At 41.3% G+C, this 22,990-nt stretch overlaps 1 protein-coding gene across 2 annotated transcripts in view; it reads left to right on the top strand.

The window, feature by feature from the left end:
* Positions 1-16,453, top strand: part of TSC22D1 (TSC22 domain family member 1) — a 134,820-nt gene extending 118,367 nt beyond the window's left edge. Inside the window, exons 1-3 of one of the 2 annotated variants that reach the window (XM_004274569.3) lie at positions 13,069-13,436; positions 13,841-13,892; positions 15,072-16,453. In XM_004274569.3, coding sequence (XP_004274617.1) covers positions 13,312-13,436; positions 13,841-13,892; positions 15,072-15,329 — 435 coding nt within the window. In that variant the 5' untranslated portion in view covers positions 13,069-13,311 and the 3' untranslated portion in view covers positions 15,330-16,453. Of the gene's footprint in view, positions 1-13,068; positions 13,437-13,840; positions 13,893-15,071 lie in introns of those variants that run through there. The other variant, XM_004274568.4, reaches the window with a different exon arrangement.
* The last annotated feature ends 6,537 nt before the right edge of the window (positions 16,454-22,990 follow it).

Here is a 22,990-nt window from a genome sequence, read left to right as displayed (position 1 = left end):
TTATATTTCTTTTTTTAAAATAAATTTATTTATTTATTTGTTTATTTTTGGCTCTGTTGGGTCTTTGTTGCTGCGCCCGGGCTTTCGCTGGTTGCGGAGAGCAGGGGCTACTCTATGTTGCGGTGCGTAGGCTTCTCATTGCGGTGGCTTCTCTTGTTGTGGAGCACAGGCTCTAGGCATGCGGGCTTCAGTAGTTGTGGCACGTGGGCTCTAGAGCACAGGCTCAGTAGTTGTGTCACGCGGGCTTAGTTGCTCCACGGCATGTGGGATCTTCCTGGACCAGGGCTGGAACCCGTGTCCCCCTGCATTGGCAGGCGGATTCTTAACCACTGCACCACCAGGAAGTCCTAAAGTATTATTTCTTAAAGTCAGCAATGGTTGTGTCTTGGGTTTTTTTCTTATTTGATCTGACAATCTGTACCTTTTAATTAAGGTGCTTAATTGAGAACATTTACATTTAATGTGATTATTGCTATAGTTGGTTTGAATGACTGTCTTACTATTCACTTTTTATTTTGTTCTTTATTCCTCTTTTCTTCCGTTCTACTTCTTTTAGATTGTATTTTTTCTAATGATTCCATGATATCTTCTGTATTGGCTTATTAGCTGTAACTCTTTGTATTGTTATTTCAGTTATTACCTTAGAGTCTGTAGCATACATTTTTAACTTACCGCATCTACTTGCAAGTAATATAAGAACCTACAGCACTATCCTTCCCTTCTCCCGTCCTGGCCTGTGTTGTTTGTCATACATTTTACTTCTACATATGATATATCCCCTCTTCACTCATATATTGTTATTATTTTTGCTTTAAATAGTCATTTATCTTTTAAAAGAGATTTAAATAGTTAAGAGAAATATCTTTTGTATTTAACTACGTAGTTACCATTTCTGATGCTCTTCATTCTTTTGTGTACACCTCAACTTCCATCTGGTATCATTTTCCTTCTGCCTGCAAGACTGACTTCACAATTTCTTATAGTGCAGGTCTGCCAGTGATTGAATCCTTGTAGCTTTCGTGTGTCTGAAAAAGAATTTCATCTTCATTTTTGACAGATATTTTCACTGGGCATAGACTTATAAGTAGACAGGCTTTTCAGAATTTCCTTTCAGCACTTGAAAGATATTGCTGCACCGTCTTCTGTCAACCAGAAGTCTGCTCCCAATCTTATCTTTGTTTCTCTGTGTATGATCTAGTTCTTTTCTCTGGGCTGCTTTTAAGATGATCTCTTTATCACTCGTTGTAAGCCATTTGATTATGATACACCTTGCTGCAATTTTCTTCACAGTTCTCTTGCTTGAAGTTTGTTTAGCTTCTTGGATCTGTGAATTTATTGTTTTTAAATAAAATTTGGAGAAAATTGCCGTTATCACTTCAAATATTCTTTCCCCTCCCTTTCCCTCTTCTCTTCTTTAGGGACTTCACTAAAGATTTACTTGGTTGTTTGAAATTGCTTCAGAGTTTAATGATACTTTCTTCTTTTTTTGTTTTGTTTCTTTTTTCAGCTTTTTTTCCTCTCTCTTTTGTTTTGCGTAGTTTCTATTGCTGATATATCACTAATATTTCTCCTGCCCTGTCTAATCTGCTGTTAATCGCCTGCAGTATATCTTTCTTCTCAAATTGTATTTTTAATCCTCATAAATCTAATTTGGGTTTTCTCTATACCTTTCATACCTCTATTTAATATGCTGCTGTTTACCTCTACTTTCTTGAACAAATAAAATATGGTTATAATAATTATTTGAGTGTCTTTGTCTACAAATTATATTGTCTTTGTCATATCTGGGTCATTTTGATTGATTGATTTTCCTCATTATGAGTCATATTTCCCTGTTTATTTGTATGCCTGGTACTTTTCATTGGATGCCAGACATTGTGAATTATTGGTTGCTAGCTGCATTTTATTTAATATCCTCGAGGCTTGTTTTGGGAAAAAAATAAGTTACTTGGAAACAGTTTGATCTTTTCAAGGCTTCCTTTTAAACTGCTTTACACAAGACCAAAACACCATTCAGTCTAGAACTAACTTTTCCTCATGACTTTCCTCCTTGAATATCTGGTGCCCTGCGTTTACAAGGTTTTTGTTGTTTTTTTTTTAACCCAGGCTGGTAGTAAGACCAACTATTCCCAGCCCTGTGTGATTTCCAAAAATTGTTCTTCCTGCTTCTTTCGGGTGGCTCTTTCCCCAGCCTTGGGTAGTCTCCTCACGTGTGCTGCTAAGTACTCCACGGAAGCCTGGGAGGAGAGGAGCACAGTCCCTGCAGGTCCCACCCTCTCTCTTTTTTTATCTTTTTTCAAACAGAAAGTCACAAAAATTATAATGATTCTCATCAGTTCACTCAGTCCCATGTAATTAATTTTTTTTCATCTTGATCTTTTGTTAGCACTTTTATGAATTCATCAGTTTTCCATTAGAGTTCTGAAAATGTTTATTCATTCAGTTCAGCAGTGTAGTCAGTTACCAGAAACCTGTACTTGTCAGAGTCATTTCCATGAATTCCTTGAAGATGAAACCCTTTTATAGGAACATTTTTGCAAAAGCATCAGAGTACACCCAGTACTGCCTGTAAATGACGAAAGACTTAAAAATGACCACAGGTAAAGATTGATGAAAGTTCATAATAATGCAGTTGACTAGGAAATGTAGTTATTTCTGAGATATACATTTTAAAATAATAACTAGAATTATGACATAACATTATACCAGAACATATAAGATTTTTAGGAATTTCATGTAATGTCTGAAACATTTATATTAACATATTTCCATACAAATAACCCAAAGAAAGTTTAGTATTAGTTATTTTGTTTTAATTTTTGCATTTTATTTATTTTTTTATACAGCAGGTTCTTATTAGTCATCCATTTTGTACACATCAGTGTATACATGTCAATTCCAATCACCTAGTTTATCACACCACCATCCCCACCCCCGCCTGTGGCTTCCCCCCTTGGTGTCCATACGTTTGTTCTCCACATCTGTGTCTCAACTTCTGCCCTGCAAACCGGTTCATCTGTACCATTTTTCTAGTTTCCACATACATGCTTAATATACGATATTTGTTTTTCTCTTTCTGACTTACTTCACTCTGTAGGAGAGTCTCTAGATCCATCCACGTTACAACAAGTGACACAATTTCGTTCCTTTTTATGGCTGAGTAATATTCCATTGTATATATGTACCACATTTTCTTTATCCATTCGTCTGTCAATGGGCATTTAGGTTGCTTCCATGACCTGGCTATTGTAAATAGTGCTGCAATGAACATTGGGGTGCATGTGTCTTTTTGAATTATGGTTTTCTCTGAGTGTATGCCCAGTAGTGGGATTTCTGGGTCATATGGTAATTCTATTTTCAGTTTTTTAAGGAACCTCCATACTGTTCTCCATAGTGGCTGTATCAATTTACACTCCCACCAACAGTGCAAGAGGGTTCCCTTTTCTCCACACCCTCTCCAGCATTTGTTGTTTGTAGATTTTCTGATGATGCCCATTCTAACTGGTGTGAGGTGATACCTCATTGTAGTTTTGATTTGCATTTCTCTAATAATTAGTGATGTTGAGCAGCTTTTCATGTGCTTCTTGGCATCTGTATGTCTCCTTTGGAGAAATGTCTATTTAGGTCTTCTGCCCATTTTTGGATTGGGTTGTTTGTTTCTTCAATATTGAGCTGCATGAGCTGTTTATATATTTTGGAGATTAATCCTTTGTCCGTTGATTCGTTTGCAAATATTTTCCCCCATTCTGAGGGTTGTCTTTTGGTCTTGTTTATGGTTTCCTTTGCTGTGCAAAAGCTTTGAAGTTTCATTAGGTCCCATTTGTTTATTTTTGTTTTCATTTCCATTACTCTAGGAGGTGGGTCAAAAAAGATCTTGCTGTGATTTATATCAAAGAGTATTCTTCCTGTGTTTTCCTCTAAGAGTTTTATAGTGTCCGGTCATACATTTAGGTCTCTAATCCATTTGGGGTTTATTTTTGTGTATGGTGTTAAGGAGTATTCTAATTTCATTCTTTTACATGTAGCTGTCCAGTTTTCCCAGCACCATTTATTGAAGAGACTGTCTTTTCTCCATTGTATATGCTTGCCTCCATTGGCATAGATTAGTTGACCATAGGTGCGTGGGTTTATCTCTGGGCTTTCTTTTTCCGTTGATCTTTGTGTCTGTTTTTGTGCCAGTACCATATTGTCTTGATTACTGTAGCTTTGTATAATAGTCTGAAGTCAGAGAGTCTGATTCCTCCAGCTACATGTTTTTCCCTCAAGACTGCTTTGGCTATTTGGGGTCTTTTGTGTCTCCATACAAATTTTAAGATTTTTTGTTCTAGTTCTGTAAAAAATGCCAGTGGTGATTTGATAGGGATTGCATTGAATCTGTAGATTTCTTTGGGTAGTATAGTCATTTTCACAATGTTGATTCTTCCAATCCAAGAATATGGTATATCTCTCCATCTGTTGGTATCATCTTTAATTTCTTTCATCAGTGTCTTATAGTTTTCTGCATACAGGTCTTTTGTCTCCCTAGGTAGGTTTATTCCTAGGTATTTTATTCTTTTTGTTGCAGTAGTAAATGGGAGTGTTTCCTTAATTTCTCTTTCAGATTTTTCATCATTAGTGTATAGGAATGCCAGAGATTTCTGTGCATTAATTTTGTGTCCTGAAACTTAACTAAATTCATTGATTAGCTCTAGTAGTTTTCTGGTGGTGTTTTAAGGATTCTCTATGTATAGTATCATGTCATCTGCAAACAGTGACAGCTTTACTTCTTCTTTTCCAATTTGTATTCCTTTATTTCTTTTTCTTCTCTGATTGCCATGGCTAGGACTTCCAAAACTATGTTGAATAATAGTGGTGAGAGTGGACATCCTTGTCTTGTTCCTGATCTTAGAGGAAATGCTTTCAGTTTTTCATCATTGAGAATGATGTTTGTTGTGGGTTTGTCGTATATGGCCTTTATTATGTTGAAGGAGGTTCCCTCTATGCCCACTTTCTGGAGAGTTTTTATCATAAATGGATGTTGAATTTTGTCAGAAGCTTTTTCGGCATCTATTGAGATGATCATATGGTTTTTCTTCTTCAATTTGTTAATATGGTGTATCACATTGATGGATTTGTATATATTGAAGAATCCTTGCATCCCTGGGATAAATCCCCCTTGATGATGGTGTATGATCCTTTTAATGTGTTGTTGGATTCTGTTTGCTAGTATTTTGTTGAGGATGTTTGCATCTATATTCATCAGTGATATTGGTCTGTAATTTTCTTTTTTTGGAGTATCTTTGTCTGGTTTTGGTATCAGGGTGATGGTGGCCTAATAGAGTGAGTTTGGGAGTGTTCCTTCCTCTGCAATTGTTTGGAAGAGTTTGAGAAGCATGGGTGTTAGCTCTTCTCTAAATGTTTGATAGAATTCACCTGTGAAGCCATCTGGTCCTGGACTTTTGTTTGTTGGAAGATTTTTTATCACAGTTTCAATTTCATTACTTGTGATTGGTCTGTTCATATATTCTATTTCTTCCTGGTTCAGTCTTGGAAGGTTCTAAGAATTTGTCCATTTCTTCCAGGTTGTCCATTTTAATGGCATAGAGTTGCTTCTAGTAGTCTCTTATGATGCTTTGTATTTCTGCGGTGTCTGTTGTAACTTCTCCTTTTTCATTTCTAATTTTATTGATTTGAGTCCTCTCCCTCTTTTTCTTGATGAGTCTGGCTAATGGTTTATCAATTTTGCTTATCTTCTCAAAGAACCAGCTTTTAGTTTTATTGATCTTTGCTATTGTTTTCTTTGTTTCTATTTCATTTATTTCTGCTCTGATCTTTATGATTTCTTTCCTTCTGCTAACTTTGGGTTTTGTTTGCTCTTCTTTCTCTAGTTCCTTTAGCTGTAAGGTTAGATTGTTTATTTGAGATTTTTCTTGTTTCTTGAGGTAGGCTTGTATAGCTATAAACTTCCTTCTTAGAACTGCTTTGCTGCCTCCTATAGGTTTTGGATCATCGTGTTTTCATTGTCATTTGTCTCGGTATTTTTTGATTTCCTCTCTGATTTCTTCAGTGATCTCTTGGTTATTTAGTAACATATTGTTTAGCTTCCATGTTTTTTTTGTTTTTTACGTTTTCTTCACTGTAATTCATTTCTAATCTCATAGCGTTGTGGTCAGAAAAGATAGTTGATATGATTTCAATTTCCTTAAATTTACTGAGGCTTGATTTGTGACCCAAGATGTGATCTATCCTGGAGAATGTTCTGTGCGCACTTGAGAAGAAAGTGTAATCTGCTGTTTTTGGATGGAATGTCCTGTAAATATCAGTTAAATCTATCTGGTCTATTGTGTCATTTAAAGCTTCTGTTGCCTTATTTGTTTTCATTTTGGATGATCTGTCCATTGGTGTAAGTGAGGTGTTAAAGTTCCTCACTATTATTGTGTTACTGTCGATTTTCTCTTTTATAGCTGTTAGCAGTTGCCTTATGTATTATGGTGCTCCTATGTAGGGTGCATATATATTTATAATCGTTATATCTTCTCTTGGATTGATCCATTGATCATTATGTAGTGTCCTTCCTTGTCTCTTGTAACATTCTTTATTTTAAAGTCTATTTTATCTGATATGAGTATTGCTACTCCAGCTTTCTTTTGATTTCCATTTGCATGGAATATCTTTTTCCATACCCTCACTTTCAGTCTGTATGTGTCCCTAGGTCTGAAGTGGGTCTCTTGTAGACAGCATATATGTGGGTCTTGTTTTTGTATCCATTCAGCAAGCCTGTTTCTTTTAGTTGGAGCATTTAATCCATTCACATTTAAGGTAATTATCGATATGTATGTTCCTATGACCATTTTCTTAATTGTTTTGGGTTTGTTTTTGTAGGTCCTTTTCTTCTCTTGTGTTTCCCACTTAGAGAATTTCCTTTAGCATTTGTTGTAGAGCTGGTTTGGTGGTGCTGAGTTCTCTTAGCTTTTGCTTGTCTGTAAAGCTTTTGATTTCTGTGTCGAATCTGAATGAGATCCTTCTCGGGTAGAGTAATCTTGGTTGTAGGTTCTTCCCTTTCATCACTTTAAGTATATCATGTCACTCCCTTCTGGCTTGTAGAGTTTCTGCTGAGAAATCAGCTGTTAACCTTATGGGAGTTCCCTTGTATATTGTTGTTTTTCCCTTGCTGCTTTCAATAATGTTTCTTTGTCTTTAATTTTTGGCAATTTGATTACTATGTGTCTCGGCGTGTTTCTGCTTGGGTTTATCCTGTATGGGACTTGCTGCGCTTCCTGGACTTGGGTGGCTATTTCCTATCCCAGGTTTGGGAAGTTTTCAACTCTAATCTCTTCAGATATTTTCTCTGGTCCTTTCTCTTCTCCTTCTGGGACCCCTATAATGCAAATGTTGTTGCGTTTAATGTTGTCGCAGAGGTCTCTTAGGCTGTCTTCATTTCTTTTCATTCTTTTTTCTTTATTCTTTTCCACAGCAGTGAATTCCACCATGCTGTCATCCAGGTCACTTATCCGTTCTTGTGCCTCAGTTATTCTGCTATTGATTCCTTCTAGTATAGTTTTCATTTCAGTTATTGTATTGTTCATCTCTGTTTGTTTGTTCTTTAATTCTTCTAGGTCTTTGTTAAACATTTTTTGCATCTTCTGGATCTTTGCCTCCATTCTTTTTCCGAGGTCCTGGATCATCTTCACTATCATTATTCTGAATTCTTTTTCTGGAAGGTTGCCTATCTCCACTTCATTTAGTTGTTTTTCTGGAGTTTTATCTTGTCCTTCATCTGGTACATAGCCCTCTGCCTTTTCATCTTGTCTGTCTTTCTGTGAATGTGATTTTTGGTCCACAGGCTGCAGGATTGTAGTTCTTCTTGCTTCTGCTGTCTGCCCTCTCCATCCTCTCTCTTTTACTTTAAAAAATTGTACATACCTAAAGATAGAGTGAATAGAAAAAAATATATTAGCAGTTTCCTGTTTTCCCGTCTCCCAGTCTATTCCTGAGGCAGCCACTTTTAATTTTTTTGCTTTCTCGTATTTACCCACAGATGTCCATGTCATATTGATATAGTTATTCTTGCTTTTTCAATTGTAGATATTTTATAATCAAGCCATGGTAGATAAGGATTTAGCATTTATTTATTTATTTGTTTATTTTGCGGTACACAGCCTCTCGCTGTTGTGGCCTTTCCCGTTGCAGAGCACAGGCTCTGGACGCGCAGGCTCAACGGCCATGGCTCACGGGCCCAGCCGCTCCGCGGCACGTGGGATCTTTCCAGACCAGGGCACAAACCCATGTCCTCTGCATCGGCAGGCGGACTCTCAACCACTGCGCCACCAGGGAAGCCCAGGATTTAGCATTTTTAAACCATTCTTACCACAGTTTTTTTCTTCCCTCCACACATTTCTTCTTCCCACCAGCTTCCCAATAAAGTTAATTTAACTTTTTAAAGTTAAATAAGTAAAAAGTGTTAAGAACGAATATAGTCACGTAAATTTTATTTATGAGCGTAACTTTTTCTTTCTTTCTTTTTTTGTTTTCTGTAAAACTGTCTTTGAACTTATCTAGTTGCTCCATTAGTTCTGTCCCATACCTGGCTGTACCACCCCCTGCCCCTGCAAATGCTCAAATGTATTAGATCCTGTCTCTGATTATTCCCACCAAAGTGCTGCCTCCCAAAGGTTCCCACTTCCCACATGGTTACATACCTGTTGCTGCTAAGGCTTGCTTATTAGCACCTGTCATCCCCAGATTTCCTTCCCCCATCATCCTGCTTTTTTTTTTTTTGGCTGTGCTGCACAGCATGCGGGATCTTCCTTCCACAACCAGGGATCGAACCTGTGCCCCGTGCAGTGGAAGCACGGAATCCTAACGACTAGACCACCAGGGAATTCCCCCCATCATCCTGTTAATTCCCTTCCTTCTCTCCAGCATTTGAGTCCCTGGTTCATGTTTCCCTTCTTCTTTTTTTTTTTTTTCTTTTGGAATATACAATATTTCTTATATTTTTTAAATTTTATTTTATTGTGGTAAGAAGACTTAACCTGAGACCCACCCTCTAAAAGTTTAACAAATACCAACACAGTATTGTTGACTTCAGGTTCAAGATTGTACAGCAGATCTCTAGAACTTATTCATCTTGCTGTAAACCCTTTTTCCTTGATTTGCTCCTCCATACTGGTGTCTGAAATGTCTGAAAATGTTCTTGGTCTACATTTACACGTAAATGATTTGGCCAAGTGAAAAACCTTTCTCTCCTAGAATTTTATAGACATTTTCTCCATTGTTTCCTGGCAGCCAGCAGATTCTGATACTAGTACCTGTGTTTGTACCTTGTTTTTTTCTGTTTGGACGCTCTTAGGATCTTCTCTGTCCTGAGTGATCTTTAGTCTTGTGATGATGTGCTTTGGGGTAGAGCTCTCTTCACTGATTGTGGTAGCCGTCTGGTCATCTGATTTAATCTGGAGACTTGTGCCCTTCCGTTCTGGAAAAATTCTTAAATTATTTCTTTGATAATTTTCTTCCCTCTGTTCTCTATTTTTGGAGTTCATGCTATTTTGATGTCGGACCTCCTAGATTGATCCTTTTAAGTCTCTTGTATCTCACAATTCCATCTCTTTTCTGTTCTACTTTGGGGAAGATTTTCTGAACTTTATCTTCCACCTTTTCTTTGGAAATGAAGGAAATTTAAAATATGGTTGAATTTTTCTGTTTGGATTTCTTTGGCATTCTTTCTTGTTCCAACAGTGTGTGGGACCCAAACACTAAAACATTATTTGTTGCTTATCTGCAACTCAGCTTTAACTGGGAGTCCTGAAGTTTCATTTGCTAACCCTGGTGACCCTAATCCCAGCGCCTAGTAAGAATAAACCAGGAAAGGGGGTCCCTAGGCAGCAGTGATTTGGTCAGGCTCGCAGTGTTTAGCCTCTTCCCGGGCAGTCACTTTAGATTTGCAAGGAGTTTGGACAGAGGGAGAAACAGGTTATCCTATTTGAGTGGTGGATCCCCAACTGTACCTATATTGGCCAAGACAGATCAAGTTTGGAAGAAAAGCAGATGTTACTGAACCAGCATACATGCTACCAATATGCAGAAGTGATTGAATTGGAGTCCAGGTAAAAAGGCTCTTAGGCAAAACAGAACAGAATAGAACAAAATCCACCTCAAAGAACCACCCTGATCTCAAATGTCCAGGCTTTTTCCTGTACTCCGGATTCCCCAGCAGAGTGAGACCTCCTGATCTCTGCCCAGTGCCTGAAGGTGACCAGTATTATCCATGCCTTTAGGGGTCTCTCCTAGAGGCATGGGAGTATTTATCCTGTCCTATCAGCTGGTCTTGGTTAAGCTCAGGGCACTAGACTCACAGATGTTCTATTTTGGAAATGGAAGAAACTTTTGTAATGGCTAGAAAGTAATTTTAGCTATTTGGGCCTCAGACGTTTCTGACCCATGGGTTTTCCTCTATAGAGATTTCCTCCGATTTCTTTACCTTCTTTTTGAAATTATGTCTTTTCAGTTTTCATATAAAAATCCATCTTAAAGGAATCTAGCCCATTTATGTGAAAGATTAGGAAGAGAAATAGATTTCTAATCATATTTTTGCTTGTATATCTTTTAGCCCAGCAAATTCTCCAGAAATAGATTACAGACATTCAAGGATATATGTACAAGGATGTTCCCTGTAAGTGTATCTAAAATAGCGAAGTATTGATGATGACCATAACGTCCTGCTGTGGAGATATGGTGTAAACAGACTGTGGTTCAGATATTGGCTTCTGTAGCTTAATACTTGGATGATCAGTTGAAATGAATGAAATGAAAACATAGCCAACTTGTATCTTTGTTTTCAAGAATCTGGAGCACAGGAAAAAGCCTGGACATTTGAGATTGTGGTGGTTCTTTGCTATTGATTTTATTTTTCTATTCTGCTCTGTTTTGCCTAAGAGCCTTTTTACCTGGATTCCAGTTCAATCACTTCTGCATATTGGTAGCACGTATGCTAATTCAGCAACATGTGCTTTTCTTCCAATAAATAAAATCCAGTTAATTTAGTAATCTTCTTAAACTTCAGTGGGAATTTAAAATTCATTTCTTTATATGACCTTAGAGTTTTGTTTTTGTAAGCTCTTAATTGCAGCTTAAGCGATGCTTTAATTTTTCCTGTGCAGTTGGCATTCCGTTTAAACATATAAACGACTTAATCACATAGACAGTTTTAGTGATCACTGTAACTTTCAAAATATAGAAACTACCGTGTAGTAAGTAATAATTGTGCCTAGCATTCATAGACATGGAGACCACGTGTCTGCTTCCCAAATTATGATTTTTGAGGTTCCATTTACTCTGTTTCCTTTTACTAAAAATGGGTGCCTTTCCAAAATTTGTATCATGAGATAATATATATTTAATTTTTGTAAATTATAAATATGCCAACACATATTTGAATATCACTTGTTATTCAAAAGCAAAGCCTTAAAATTTAGAGAACGATACGAACCTTACAGTAGAAAAAGGATGATACTGCCTTGGTTTTTTTAACCCAACAGAGAATTGCCCTTTCATTAGCTACCACATTCACCAGATTTGGTTCCTAATGACTTCAGACAATTTCCAAAGCCAAATGCACTCTGCCAACATTGGGTCACCTTCAAAGAATGTCTAAGAGGCTCCACTGGCAACTAAAATTTCCTAAATTAAAGGATGCTGCTTGAGGGAGAATGCTTGGTTGAGAGAAAAGACTCCATGTGTGTGTGTTTGTATATGTGTGTAAATCGAATATGTACATATACATGTTCTATGGTCAGATTTTATGTTGGAATTATTTGTGATGATACAACTTGTTTATGGATTAGTCTTTAGTATTTGTAGTTTTTTTGTTTTCTGTTTTTATAGGATTATACCATTAGAGGGCAGTATTGTAGAGGTTTAAATGTACCTTCTTAAATGTATTGAATTGCAAAGTGTTTATAACCTGTAATAATCAAGTGAATTTAAGGCCTTAGACTTATAGTATATTAAACTGCAACCTCAATTGATACATCCTTGCAAATATTTTAAATTAATAGAAGAAATTATGTAACGGGTTAAGCTATTTTACACCCAGATCTCTTAATTTTAGTTTAGAGAAGGGAATTATTTGGTCAGTGTGGCCATCAGGGTGACATATATACCTACAGTATTTCAGTTCCTCTGATGTAAGAAGGCTCAAAGGATTGAGGCTTATAGGAATTGCACTTAACATCCAAAAACTTGCCTTACGGACTTAGTGAAAATAGATCCATGTGAGTAGGATTCAACCTGTGGATTGATTTTTTTTTTTTTCCTAGCTATAAATGGAAGAAGGAGGTGCAATTTTAAGGTTTATGGCTCTAGGGACATTTTGAGATCTACCTGATTACATTTGGTGGTTTCCTTTTGGCCTCAATTTGTATATGCCTAGCAAAGAATATGTACTGTTTTTTGTTTCTACACGTAATTGATAAATTCATGGAAAGGTAGAGTCTCTCAAAAAGGAAATGTGATTTTTTTTCCTCTAAAATTCACTGGCTAAGGGGAAAAAAAGTATTATTACAGTATGGTGTTATCCTTATAAATAAAACTGCCTAGAAAATCCTCCAGTTACTGCTGCCTGTAAGAACGAGATAATTGAAATCGAGACACTCGGGCTCCTGCAAGTCTTTAGTGGTGGGACTGGGCATGCTCAGTAGCTCAGACGGGTCTGGTTGCAAATAAGCAGCTTTCGCCGTTCGGCAGCCACGGGAACAGGCAGCTCCAGAGACGGGGTCTGGCGCCCTTAAACGTAAGCACGTGCGGGTTCCCAATCGTATTTTTCGGAGCCCCTCGGCGTTTTCTGCCGGAGCACTGCTCCATCTTTCCTTGATCACGTAGGCTTTGGCGGCCCGCACCCCGGCCCCTTAGACTGCGGCCTGGGCCAGCCCACCCGAGGAGCGGATCGCCGGGCTGGGGGCGGGGTGGGGGTGGTGAGGAAGGCGGGGAAGAGAGGAGGAGGGCGGGGAAGGGAGAAGGGGGCGGTTCCAGCGGCGTGCTGGCCAATTGGCGCGGCTCTTCCCTGCATATATTTTGCACGGAGACTGGGAGTCCTAGTCTAGAGCCTGGTGGAGCCCGGCTGCCGACGTGGGAGCCTTCTCCGCACGGTAGTGGGATCTACATCTTCCCGGAATCGCCAAGCCCCAGAAGCTGGGTTTCTTTCAATTAGGGCTGCTGTTTTCTACTTCTCCCTGAGCTACATAAAGCTAGAAGATTTTTATCTAGCTCAAACAAGGCTGCTCGTATTCCCTCTTTTTTTTTTTTTCCTGCGAGGGTGTTTTTGGCTGCAATTGCATGAAATCCCAATGGTGTAGACCAGTGGCGATGGATCTAGGAGTTTACCAACTGAGACATTTTTCTATTTCTTTCTTGTCATCCTTGCTCGGGACTGAAAACGCCTCTGTGAGACTTGACAATAGGTAAATGTCGGCTGGGATAGTTTTTTAAAAATTTACTCGTGAGATACTTGTAATAATGCAGGTGAAAGATAGCCTGGCGAATTCCTTTGTCCATTGCTGAGAGGCTACGGTGACATGGATGTTGCTTTTTGAAATGTTCAGAATAGCCTTCTTTTTGCAGGTCTGGCCAGAGAACAGGCTTTTACCACATTATGTAATTTAGCCTTTGTGGCTCACTAAAATTGGGAAATGTCTGGATATTCATTAGTAAAAGAGTGGCTGGTGTGTTCTGGAGGGTGATATATTACATAGCATTAAAGAATATTGAAAAAATGATGCTAGTAACATCACGGAATTGGGAAATCCTTTTTGTCTTGGATGTTTAAGATAGATTCCATTGATCGATTTTTTTTTTTCCTTTTCAGCTCTTCTGGTGCAAGTGTGGTAGCTATTGACAACAAAATCGAGCAAGCTATGGTATGTACTGATTAAAAATCGTTTGTACTAAACGTGGGCACAGTACAAAAAGCGAGGTGTCTTGGGATGGAACAAGCGCATCCGTAGTTAAACTGATGGTGGCTCTCCATACATCTAGAAATGCCGGCACTGTCTCCATTCTGCTAGCGTGAAGCCACATACCACAGCTGCTCAGGAGAGAGAAAGGGGCCCTGAGGGTATTCGATGTTCTTTCCGGGACCGATTTCACACAGCCATCGGGATTTTGGCGGAGGTCCCCCTTTTTGCTGGGGAATTGCTAGGAAAGCGCTGGCCCGGCGTGTCCTCAGGTCGTGGGCTCCTCTCTAGTGATGTGGCTTTACTAGGAATCCTAAGGTTTACCGGGGAGCCGGGAGGGGGGAGGGCCACAGAAGTGGGGATCTCCGGAAGGGGCCTCCTACACCGGGTCCAAACGGATCCCCAGTGATGGAGGCTACTGCACAATGAAAAAGAACCGGAGAAAAGTTTCGCCTTCTCAGCCTGCGCCTGGTTTTCTCCTATTTTTTATTTCCGCCTTGGCCGTTCTTTGTTATTGGAGCAGCGCCTGTGGCTCTTCTCACGGGATTCTCTGCCCACTGTTGCTAGGCAAACTCCGAACCTTTAATTCGGAGCTATAAATAACTCGAGCGCCCATTGGCTGCAACGGCTGCCCAGGTTTCTGTGATGTCAGCTTAATCACGAAAGAGGGGGGGATGGGGGGAGGGAGGAAAATGCGGCAACACGCTCTGTAGGAACTGGCTGCAGCCGGTGCTGAGGGAGGCGGTCTGGCGGGCGGAGGGAGGGACTCGGGGGCGGGGACGCGGCTACCGTTGCTCCGGGGCTGGACATCCCTGGGCCGGGCTTTTGCACGGAGCCCCAGAGCCCCAGTGCATTTTGCCATCTCGAATAGGAAACTTGAGCGTAGGCATTCCTGGCCAATGGCTGCAAGGAAAGCAAAGGCTTATAAAAAGGCTTGATGACTTAGACGTTAAAGTGAAGTATTGTACAGTTGTGGTTGTATTCCGTAGATTTCCCCTAGGGCCTGTTAAATGAGCTCTAAAGGCTGGATATGTAAATGGTTAGGGAGAGCCCCGCAAAATGATGCTTTAGAAATTCAGAGTCCGGGGAACAGTAAAGAGAAAGTTAAACCTTTTTTTTTCCTCTTCTCTCTCTCCCTTTCAGGATCTGGTGAAAAGCCATTTGATGTATGCGGTTAGAGAGGAAGTGGAGGTCCTCAAAGAGCAAATCAAAGAACTAATAGAGAAAAATTCCCAGCTGGAGCAGGAGAACAATCTGCTGAAGACACTGGCCAGTCCCGAGCAGCTTGCCCAGTTCCAGGCTCAGCTGCAGACTGGCTCCCCCGCTGCCAGCACACAGCCACAGGGGACCACACAGCCCCCAGCCCAGGCAGCGTCCCAGGGCTCAGGACCAACCGCGTAGCCTCCTGTGCCGCCGCGGAACTGGCTGCTGCTGTCTGAACTGAACCGACCGGAGAAGATGGACTGGGGGGCGTCCGCGTCCACCGTCACCCATTTCATTGCTCGCTGCAAAAGAGACGTGAGACTGACATATGCCATTATCTCTTTTTTCCAGTGTTAAACACTCATATGCTTTCGGCTTGAAGAAATTTCTTAAGTTGGGTGAATTAAAGGTTAATGAGAGAATTAGCATGGATATACTGGGACCTCATGCAGCTTGGCAGATCCGTGAGAAACGGTTTCATTCATGCTGAGGAGCTGTGTGCCTTTCCATCCCTCCCCTGCTCCCCACCCCCACTTACAAGAGTTCTTCCTGCTTGCACGTGGTGTGCTCCATGGGGTTCCGAAGCAGTGCAGCACCACTGGACTCTCCTCTCTCTCCTCTCCCCCCGCAGGAACTGGAAGGGGAGGTGAAAGTCAAGAGTGAAGCTTAGTCTCACCTCAGATGAGGAGGAACATAGTTCATTGTACAAATGACGACTGTCACCAACACTCATAAAAACCAATAGTACTGTGCCTCTTTCCAAAACAGTGGATGACACAAAACTATTAGCGTGACTGAACGGTGACAGGTAGCTGGGATCTAGGCTATCTTACCCTGAAGGTTGTTTTGCTTATTGTATATTTGTGTATGTAGTGTAACTTTTGTACAATAGAGGACTGTACTATTTAGGTTGTACAGATTGCAATTTAGATGTTTCATTGGCTGTCTGAAGAGGTGTGGGTTGTCTTTTATATAGAGATCTACGTAAAAAATAATACATGAAGAAAAACACACCTACCTAAAGAGATTTTAAGAATTTGGCACAGTTGGTCACTTTGTGTAATCTGAAATCTTCCAGCTGCTGAATATCTTGAAGTCAGTCCCGGTTCACCGAAGTCTTTCGATTGAGCTGGTTGAATACTTTGAAATATGATCAGTTCTAGCTAATGAAATGGATTTCCCAGTAGGGGTTTCTGCATATTACCTGTATAGTAGTTACCTGCATATGTTTCTGTGCATGTTCTCTACACAGTTGTAAGGTGTCACTGTATTTAACTGTTGCACTTGTCAACTTTCAATAAAGCATATAAAATGTTGATAAACCAGTGTTTCCATGTTATAGTGTTAACGTAATCGCAGTCTTTTCCACAACTATTTCCAGATAAAGTTAAAACAGTTCGACTAGTAAAATCCTGAAGGGGGATGAAAGGGTTGGGCAAAGCAGTGGTGCTAGTGGTTTGACTGGAGGAGTAAAACGAATCAGACGTTGCGTTCTGTCAGGCAGTAAGGGAAGAGACATAACGAAAGAGGCAAGAGCTTAGCTCTTCAGACTAGTTGTGTGACCCAGTCAAGTGGCTTCCCCCACTCAGGGCTAATGTGGGGTATTGTTGAAAGAGAGAATCTCTGAGTTCCTCTGTGGCTTTAGAATTCTAGGAGCCCGTGGAAGTTTTAATCTCTCAATGTTTACCAGCTTAGGGGAATGAACCTTACTCTGTGTATAATTCCAGCAAGCAGCTCTAGGATCAGAAGATGGGAGTTAGAGAAGCTGATTTCCACTTTAAGAACTCTGTCACCCTAAGTTGGGGTGTCTTTCCTAGTGTGGATTGAGTTCCCAGCTCCTGGGAATTTCCAAGCAAAAGATAGGATAATTCTAGAGGTTTCCTCTTCTGGGTTTGAGGAAGGAAGGACCAGATAAGGGAGTCCCTCCCAGTTGATTCCCTAAGACTATAAAATAGGTCAAGATTCGAAACATGAAGGAATCCTAAAGCAAATTGGCCCCTGAGAAGTGAGCCTGAGGGGTCCCACTCTGCTGCAGGAACCCTGCCAGTGAGCAGGTGAACGGTAGATTTTCAGCTCTGCAATCTGCCACTCCACCCAGTGGGAGTCAGGTATTCCCCAGCTCTAAGGCTTACGGAAGCCCTTGCAGGACAGGACTCAACTCTTCTGAGTCCTTCTCTAATGTAGAACTGCTGAGAGATTGATGGGTGGATGGAGGGAACATCAGAGCTCCCCGAAAAGAACTGGACTGGGTGCATGTGTTACGAAGCTCAAAGTAACTGGTGGGGCGACCCATCTCCTGCTGAAGCAGTAAACGGCCGACTGCCTTGGGAGGTGGCGGTTGCCATGAAGATGGTTTGGGGAATTTGGAGAAGATTTAAAACAATCTTTGTCGTATTGGTTTGAAGGTTATATAACTTTGACTTAAATAAAGAGATAATTAATATAGTAATTCCATTTCCTTTAAAAAAAAAAAACTACTGAATCGAAATCTTTAACCATTTCATCTTTTAGGTTTTTAATATCCTCCAGAGCAAAGGTGGTAATTGAGGAAATTTGACAAGTGTCATGTCAATGTATTATTAAGATAAGGGAGAACTTTCTTCATTATTTAAAGGAATTTGGGGCCTTTATATTAAAAATGTGAGACTCCCATGACATTTTGGGGGCTGAATATTGTATGTGAAATATGAATGAATGATTAGAATCAAAAGATGTTTTTCCGTACATGTTCACTTTAGTAATTACTAAACACATTTTAAGTGATTGACTTATATTTAAGGATATTTAAGGTCATTTTAAAAGGCATTTTACTATCTGCTTACAGGCCTGATTAGGCCTTTGTTGGCCTGTGGGTTGTTATGTAATTGATTATATCATACTTATGTGGAGCACGAGAGATTTTTAAGGGGGACAGAATGTTGTCCAGCACTGGGTGTTCCTGACATCAGCAATTGCAGCAGGAGAGACCGCCCTTCGGGGAAGGAGAGACAGAAGAAATTTTACGTGATTTTAATGAATATTTGCTTTTTGTTTCAAATTAACAATGCTCATAACTCAGTAATTCTGTGCTTTTTTTTTTTGCATAGTTTAAAAGCAAACATCTATTTTTCATTATGTGATAAATACATAATGCCAGAATCAATTTTAATTGACACAAGAAATGTATAAAAGTGCATTATAACTGAAATTAGAAATGAAAACTTAATTTCCTCAGACACTGCTCTGCCCTTACTTTATGTAAAATAAGTAGTTGAAACTATCAGGAGCCTGACTGCTTTTAGCCGTCAACTTGCGTTCCCACAGCAGTCATGGCCTAAAGATTAGAAACGGAGGCAGAGAAAATGAAGTTTCCTCCTTCTTAGATAAAATTGCCTGCCACGGAGCCGAGGATGAAGACTTCTGGCTGCCAGACCTGGCCCTGCAGTAACTAGCTCTTTGACCTTTTGAATGGGACCTCAGACCCACTTTCTCATCTATAAAATATGGAGTTGGATCAGATCACAAAGATTCTGTCCTGCCGTAAGATGCTACAGCCCTCTGCTTTTTCCAATGACTTTATTTCATTGGAACTTTTTGGGGAGAGTGTGCTGTTTTGTTTGTTCGTTTAACTTCTTGGGCTAAAATTAATTTGGTTTTAATCCTAGCTTTGCCAGTTACTGGTCTGTTTCCTCATGTTAAAATGGGGGCATGCTATCTCCATAGGGTTTTTTGTAAGTGTAATGCTGGAAAGCCATAAACAGAGACATGGGTTCAGAGCAAAGTTTCAAGAAATGTTAGCCTTTCTCATATTTTTGAGTCATTCATCCTCTTATGTTTATATATATATATTTAATTTTGTATTTTTTTCAGGAATAAAGTTGTGGCAGTTTTATTTTCTAATAGCTTTTATTTAGCATGGATAATAGTGGTGGCTGTTAAAATTTTATTACAAAAACACACATTAAAAAATGCCGTTTAGAATATGGATGGAAATGGACCATTTCTTCTGTATCTGAAAAATAATACTTAAGGCAACTATTTGATTTACATAAGTCAGAAAGAATTTACTGGGAATTGTTCATGTTTGAAAGTCATATTGGTAGAAGTAAATACACACTTGCAGGTGGAATGTATATCTTAAATTATTAATTTCCTTATGGAAAAAAGTTCTAGGTAAAACAGTGCTATGGAAGGCCAGGCAGACCAAAGTCACTGAGATTAGTAATCAGGCTTTATCAACAGCTGTTTTAAAAGGTTCAGTGGCCATTTTAATTTATTATTTATTTATTTATTTTTGGCTGTGTTGGGTCTTTGTTGCTGCGTGCGGGCTTTCTCTAGTTGCAGTGAGCGGGGGCTACTCTTCGTTTTGGTGCACGGGCTTCTCATTGCGGTGGCTTCTCTTGTTGCGGAACATGGGCTCTACGTACACTGGCTTCAGTAGTTGTGGCTCGCGGGCTCAGTAGTTGTGGCTCAGGCTCTAGAGCGCAGGCTCAGTGGCACACGGGCTCAGTTGCTCCGTGGCATGTGGGATCTTCCCGGACCAGGGCTCGAACCCGTCTCCCCCTGCATTGGCAGACGGATTCTTAACCACTGCGCCACCAGGGAAGCCCTCAGTGGCCATTTTAAAGAGTGCAAAAATGACTACACTGTTACAATATACATCTGTGCTTTAATCCAGGTGTTTTGGACACAGATGTCTGTAGGATATGACAGAGAAGCCCCCTGAGTGGAGTGAGATGGGACCATAGGAAGTGGTAGTGACCGTGGCCTTGGAGAGTGTGCTCCATCCACACACACAGGGCCTGTGCTTCTCAGCTCCATGCACTTGTTGCTGTGTGGGAGCTCAGGCGCTGTGTTGCCAGACCTTCGCCTCTTTCAAGATCCAGAAACCCAGGCTCGCTCTGAAGATTCCCAATTTTTGGACACTGTGCAGACCAAACAAAAGCACAGCTACTCTGCTGATTTGGCCCACGGGCTGCGAGTTTCCGCCCCCTACTATCTAGATCTGCCTCAAGAACTAGACTCCTGCCCTACATGGCAGCTCATCCCTTCAGCACAAGATAAAACAAAACCAAACCTCCTCTTTCTTGAGTAGAGAAAATGGGAACAGGCTGTCTGGTAAGCTCTGTGTGAATTTACTCAGAGAACGTTTCCTGAGTACCTTCTGTGGCTTGTTCGTTTTACTAGAAGGTAGTATAGAGCCCCTGCCCTGAAGAGCAGCTCAAGTATTGCCTGTAAGAGAAGTGAGGCACTTTGTTTTCTGGCAAAATTTGCCTTACGTGACATAATACCTGAACCACTCCTTCTCTATTCCTTTTCAGATGAATCCTTCAGCAAAAATAGTTCTGGGAGTTCTTTTAAGAACTGTTGTTAAATTGGTAGCAATTCCTTAGGGTAGTATAACCCCTCCGCTACATTTTATAACTGACTCACTTAAGGACAAAGATGGTGTTTGCAGATGTGTGTGCTTCAGGCTTATGTCGCACATGCCCCAAATTTCCAGGAATAACATGTATTTCAGGAAAACAATCTGCCCTGTTGTATCAAGTACACTCAAGCATCCCCTGACAGTGGTTTATAGTCAATGCAGACTAGGGGACCAAGAAAACAGAAGACTGAGTTTCTCTCCTTAAGAGGCGAGAGAGGTGGAGACATTAGGGTGACCCACTGTACTGGTTTGCCCAGGGATTGAGGGCGTTTCCGGGAAGTGGGACTTTCAGTGCTAAAACCAGCAAAGTCCCAGGCAAATTGGGACAAATGGGTCTCCCTAGATCCCATTTCCTCTTGTACTTGGACACACAGCTGAATCACACCTCCCAGCCCCTTGAAGTTGGGTGTGACATGGGACTCAGTTTTAGTCAATGGATTGAGAGCTGAAGTGATGAACACCTGGCCATGAGAAACCCAGTCTGCTGTGCTCCTTCTGCGGACCTGATGGGAAAGACCTTGGGCCCTTGGACGTGACAGAGGCTCTGTCAGCGTGTGTGTGTGTGTGTGTGTGTGTGTGTGTGTGTGTGTGTGTGTGTGAGACTGGACCGTCCTACCCCACTAACCTGGGACTGGCCAGCACAGTGCCATTTTCTGGAGTGTGTCAGTCTTAAGGCATCTGAGAAACTGCTTGCCTCAGGGACTGACTCCAACTAACATGGAAATGAAGACGCTGAACTGGGGTGCTGCCGTCAGAACCAAAATGTGTGGCGTCGACTATGGCTGGGTGATGAAACTGTCAGAGGCTTGAGGTTGAGACCCGAACTGTGAAGCGGCAACACGTTCTGTAAAACTGTTGCCTGTGCTGCCTTAGAAGCCGCCCAAGTGCCCAGTGAGCCTGTAGCTCTAAGGGGTCAGAAAGTGAGTAACCGGTTCTTTGCTGTGTTTGGCAAAGGCTTTCAAGAAAAAGGTGAGCTCAGGAAAGAATGAGCTCAGTTTGTAAGTAGAAAGGAAGGGGGAGAAAAGGTAAGAAATTTGGGGTGGTCTGGTGTTGGAAAAGCCTGTTGCTTCTAGAGCCCAAAGAGTTGGAAATAAGACTAAAAAGCCATTAAGGCCCATTAGGACCTTTCAGTTAAACAAGATGATCTACCCGTTCAGCAAATATGGGATAAAGGGTATGGACTCTCCGTAGATGCCTTTGGTTTCAAATGGCTTCCGGGTGCTGACCGTTCAGCTGATAGAGGTGGGCGAGACCAAGTACTAAATCATGACACCATCTTGTCCAGAAAAATATTTTTGGTCATGTTATTGACACATTGAATTGATTGGATACAAATAAGGGAGAAGCCTGCTAAGTTTGTTTGTTTTTTTTTGCGGTACGCGGGCCTCTCACTGTTGCGGCCTCTCCCGTTGCGGAGCACAGGCTCCGGACACGCAGGCTCAGCGGCCATGGCTCACGGGCCCAGCCGCTCCGCGGCATGTGGGATCTTCCCGGACCGGGGCACGAACCCGTGTCCCCCGCCTCGGCTGGCGGACTCTCAACCACTGCGCCACCAGGGAAGCCGCCTGCTACGTTTTTGAGGAACTGCTATCGCCAAGGAAAACACCAGCCAGCCCAGACTTCAATAATAACAAGGACAACAGCAAAACGTTGCTGAAACCTTCAAATAACCAGGAGGCCTTAGAAGTGACAGGAGCTGGAAGTGGGGGCAGCGGGCATCTAAAGCTGTCCGGCTCCCAAGGAGATCACCCTTCTCCAGCACCCACTTCACACAAGGAGGATTCCAGGCAAGGAAACCTCCCAGACGCAGGAGCCTGGAGCTTTGGAGAGTAATGGGCCAAGGATTTCCTCCCAGAGAGCAAAAGGAGTCAGCTAGGCTCAGAGGTCACCATCGGATGGTCCCTGGGCTGTATCAAGCCTCCTGACCAGAGCTGGCTCTCAGACACGTATCTACATAGTGTTTGGGGCAAAAAAGTGAATTAGTGACATCCCTTCTGAAACGCGGATATCGTTCCAAGTTCTGGCGACCTTGAGTCTGTCAATTCCTGCATGACAGTCTCCACCTGCTGCTGAGTTGAGCTGCTGTTGACTTTAGCTGGGATGTGGGCCTCCAGCCGCCAGAGCGCACCACTCTGGGATGGCCCACGCTGTCAGTTGCCATCATGCCTCACTCATCTGGTTGCATACCTGGCCCAGGTAGGCATTTGAGGTTGTGTTCCAAACCCAGACTCTAACATCTGATTCCTAAACTTTGGTGGCTTAATTCATCTTAACCCTGTTTTTAAGATTCACAGGGTATGAACCCTTAAAGAAGAAAAGAACTAGAACTTGTTCTATTACCTCTTGGGTTTTATTTTGCTTTGTTGATCCAAGCTGTTGGAAAGGAGAAGAGTTGTGCTTTTTCCTTCACGGATGAGACATGATTGAACTGGGCCAGAGCATGAAGCCTGGC

Source organism: Orcinus orca, chromosome 18 (genome assembly GCF_937001465.1).
Source record: "Orcinus orca chromosome 18, mOrcOrc1.1, whole genome shotgun sequence".
In the NCBI taxonomy this organism is placed as follows: domain Eukaryota; kingdom Metazoa; phylum Chordata; class Mammalia; order Artiodactyla; family Delphinidae; genus Orcinus; species Orcinus orca.
This window is presented reverse-complemented; position numbering and strand designations above follow the sequence as displayed.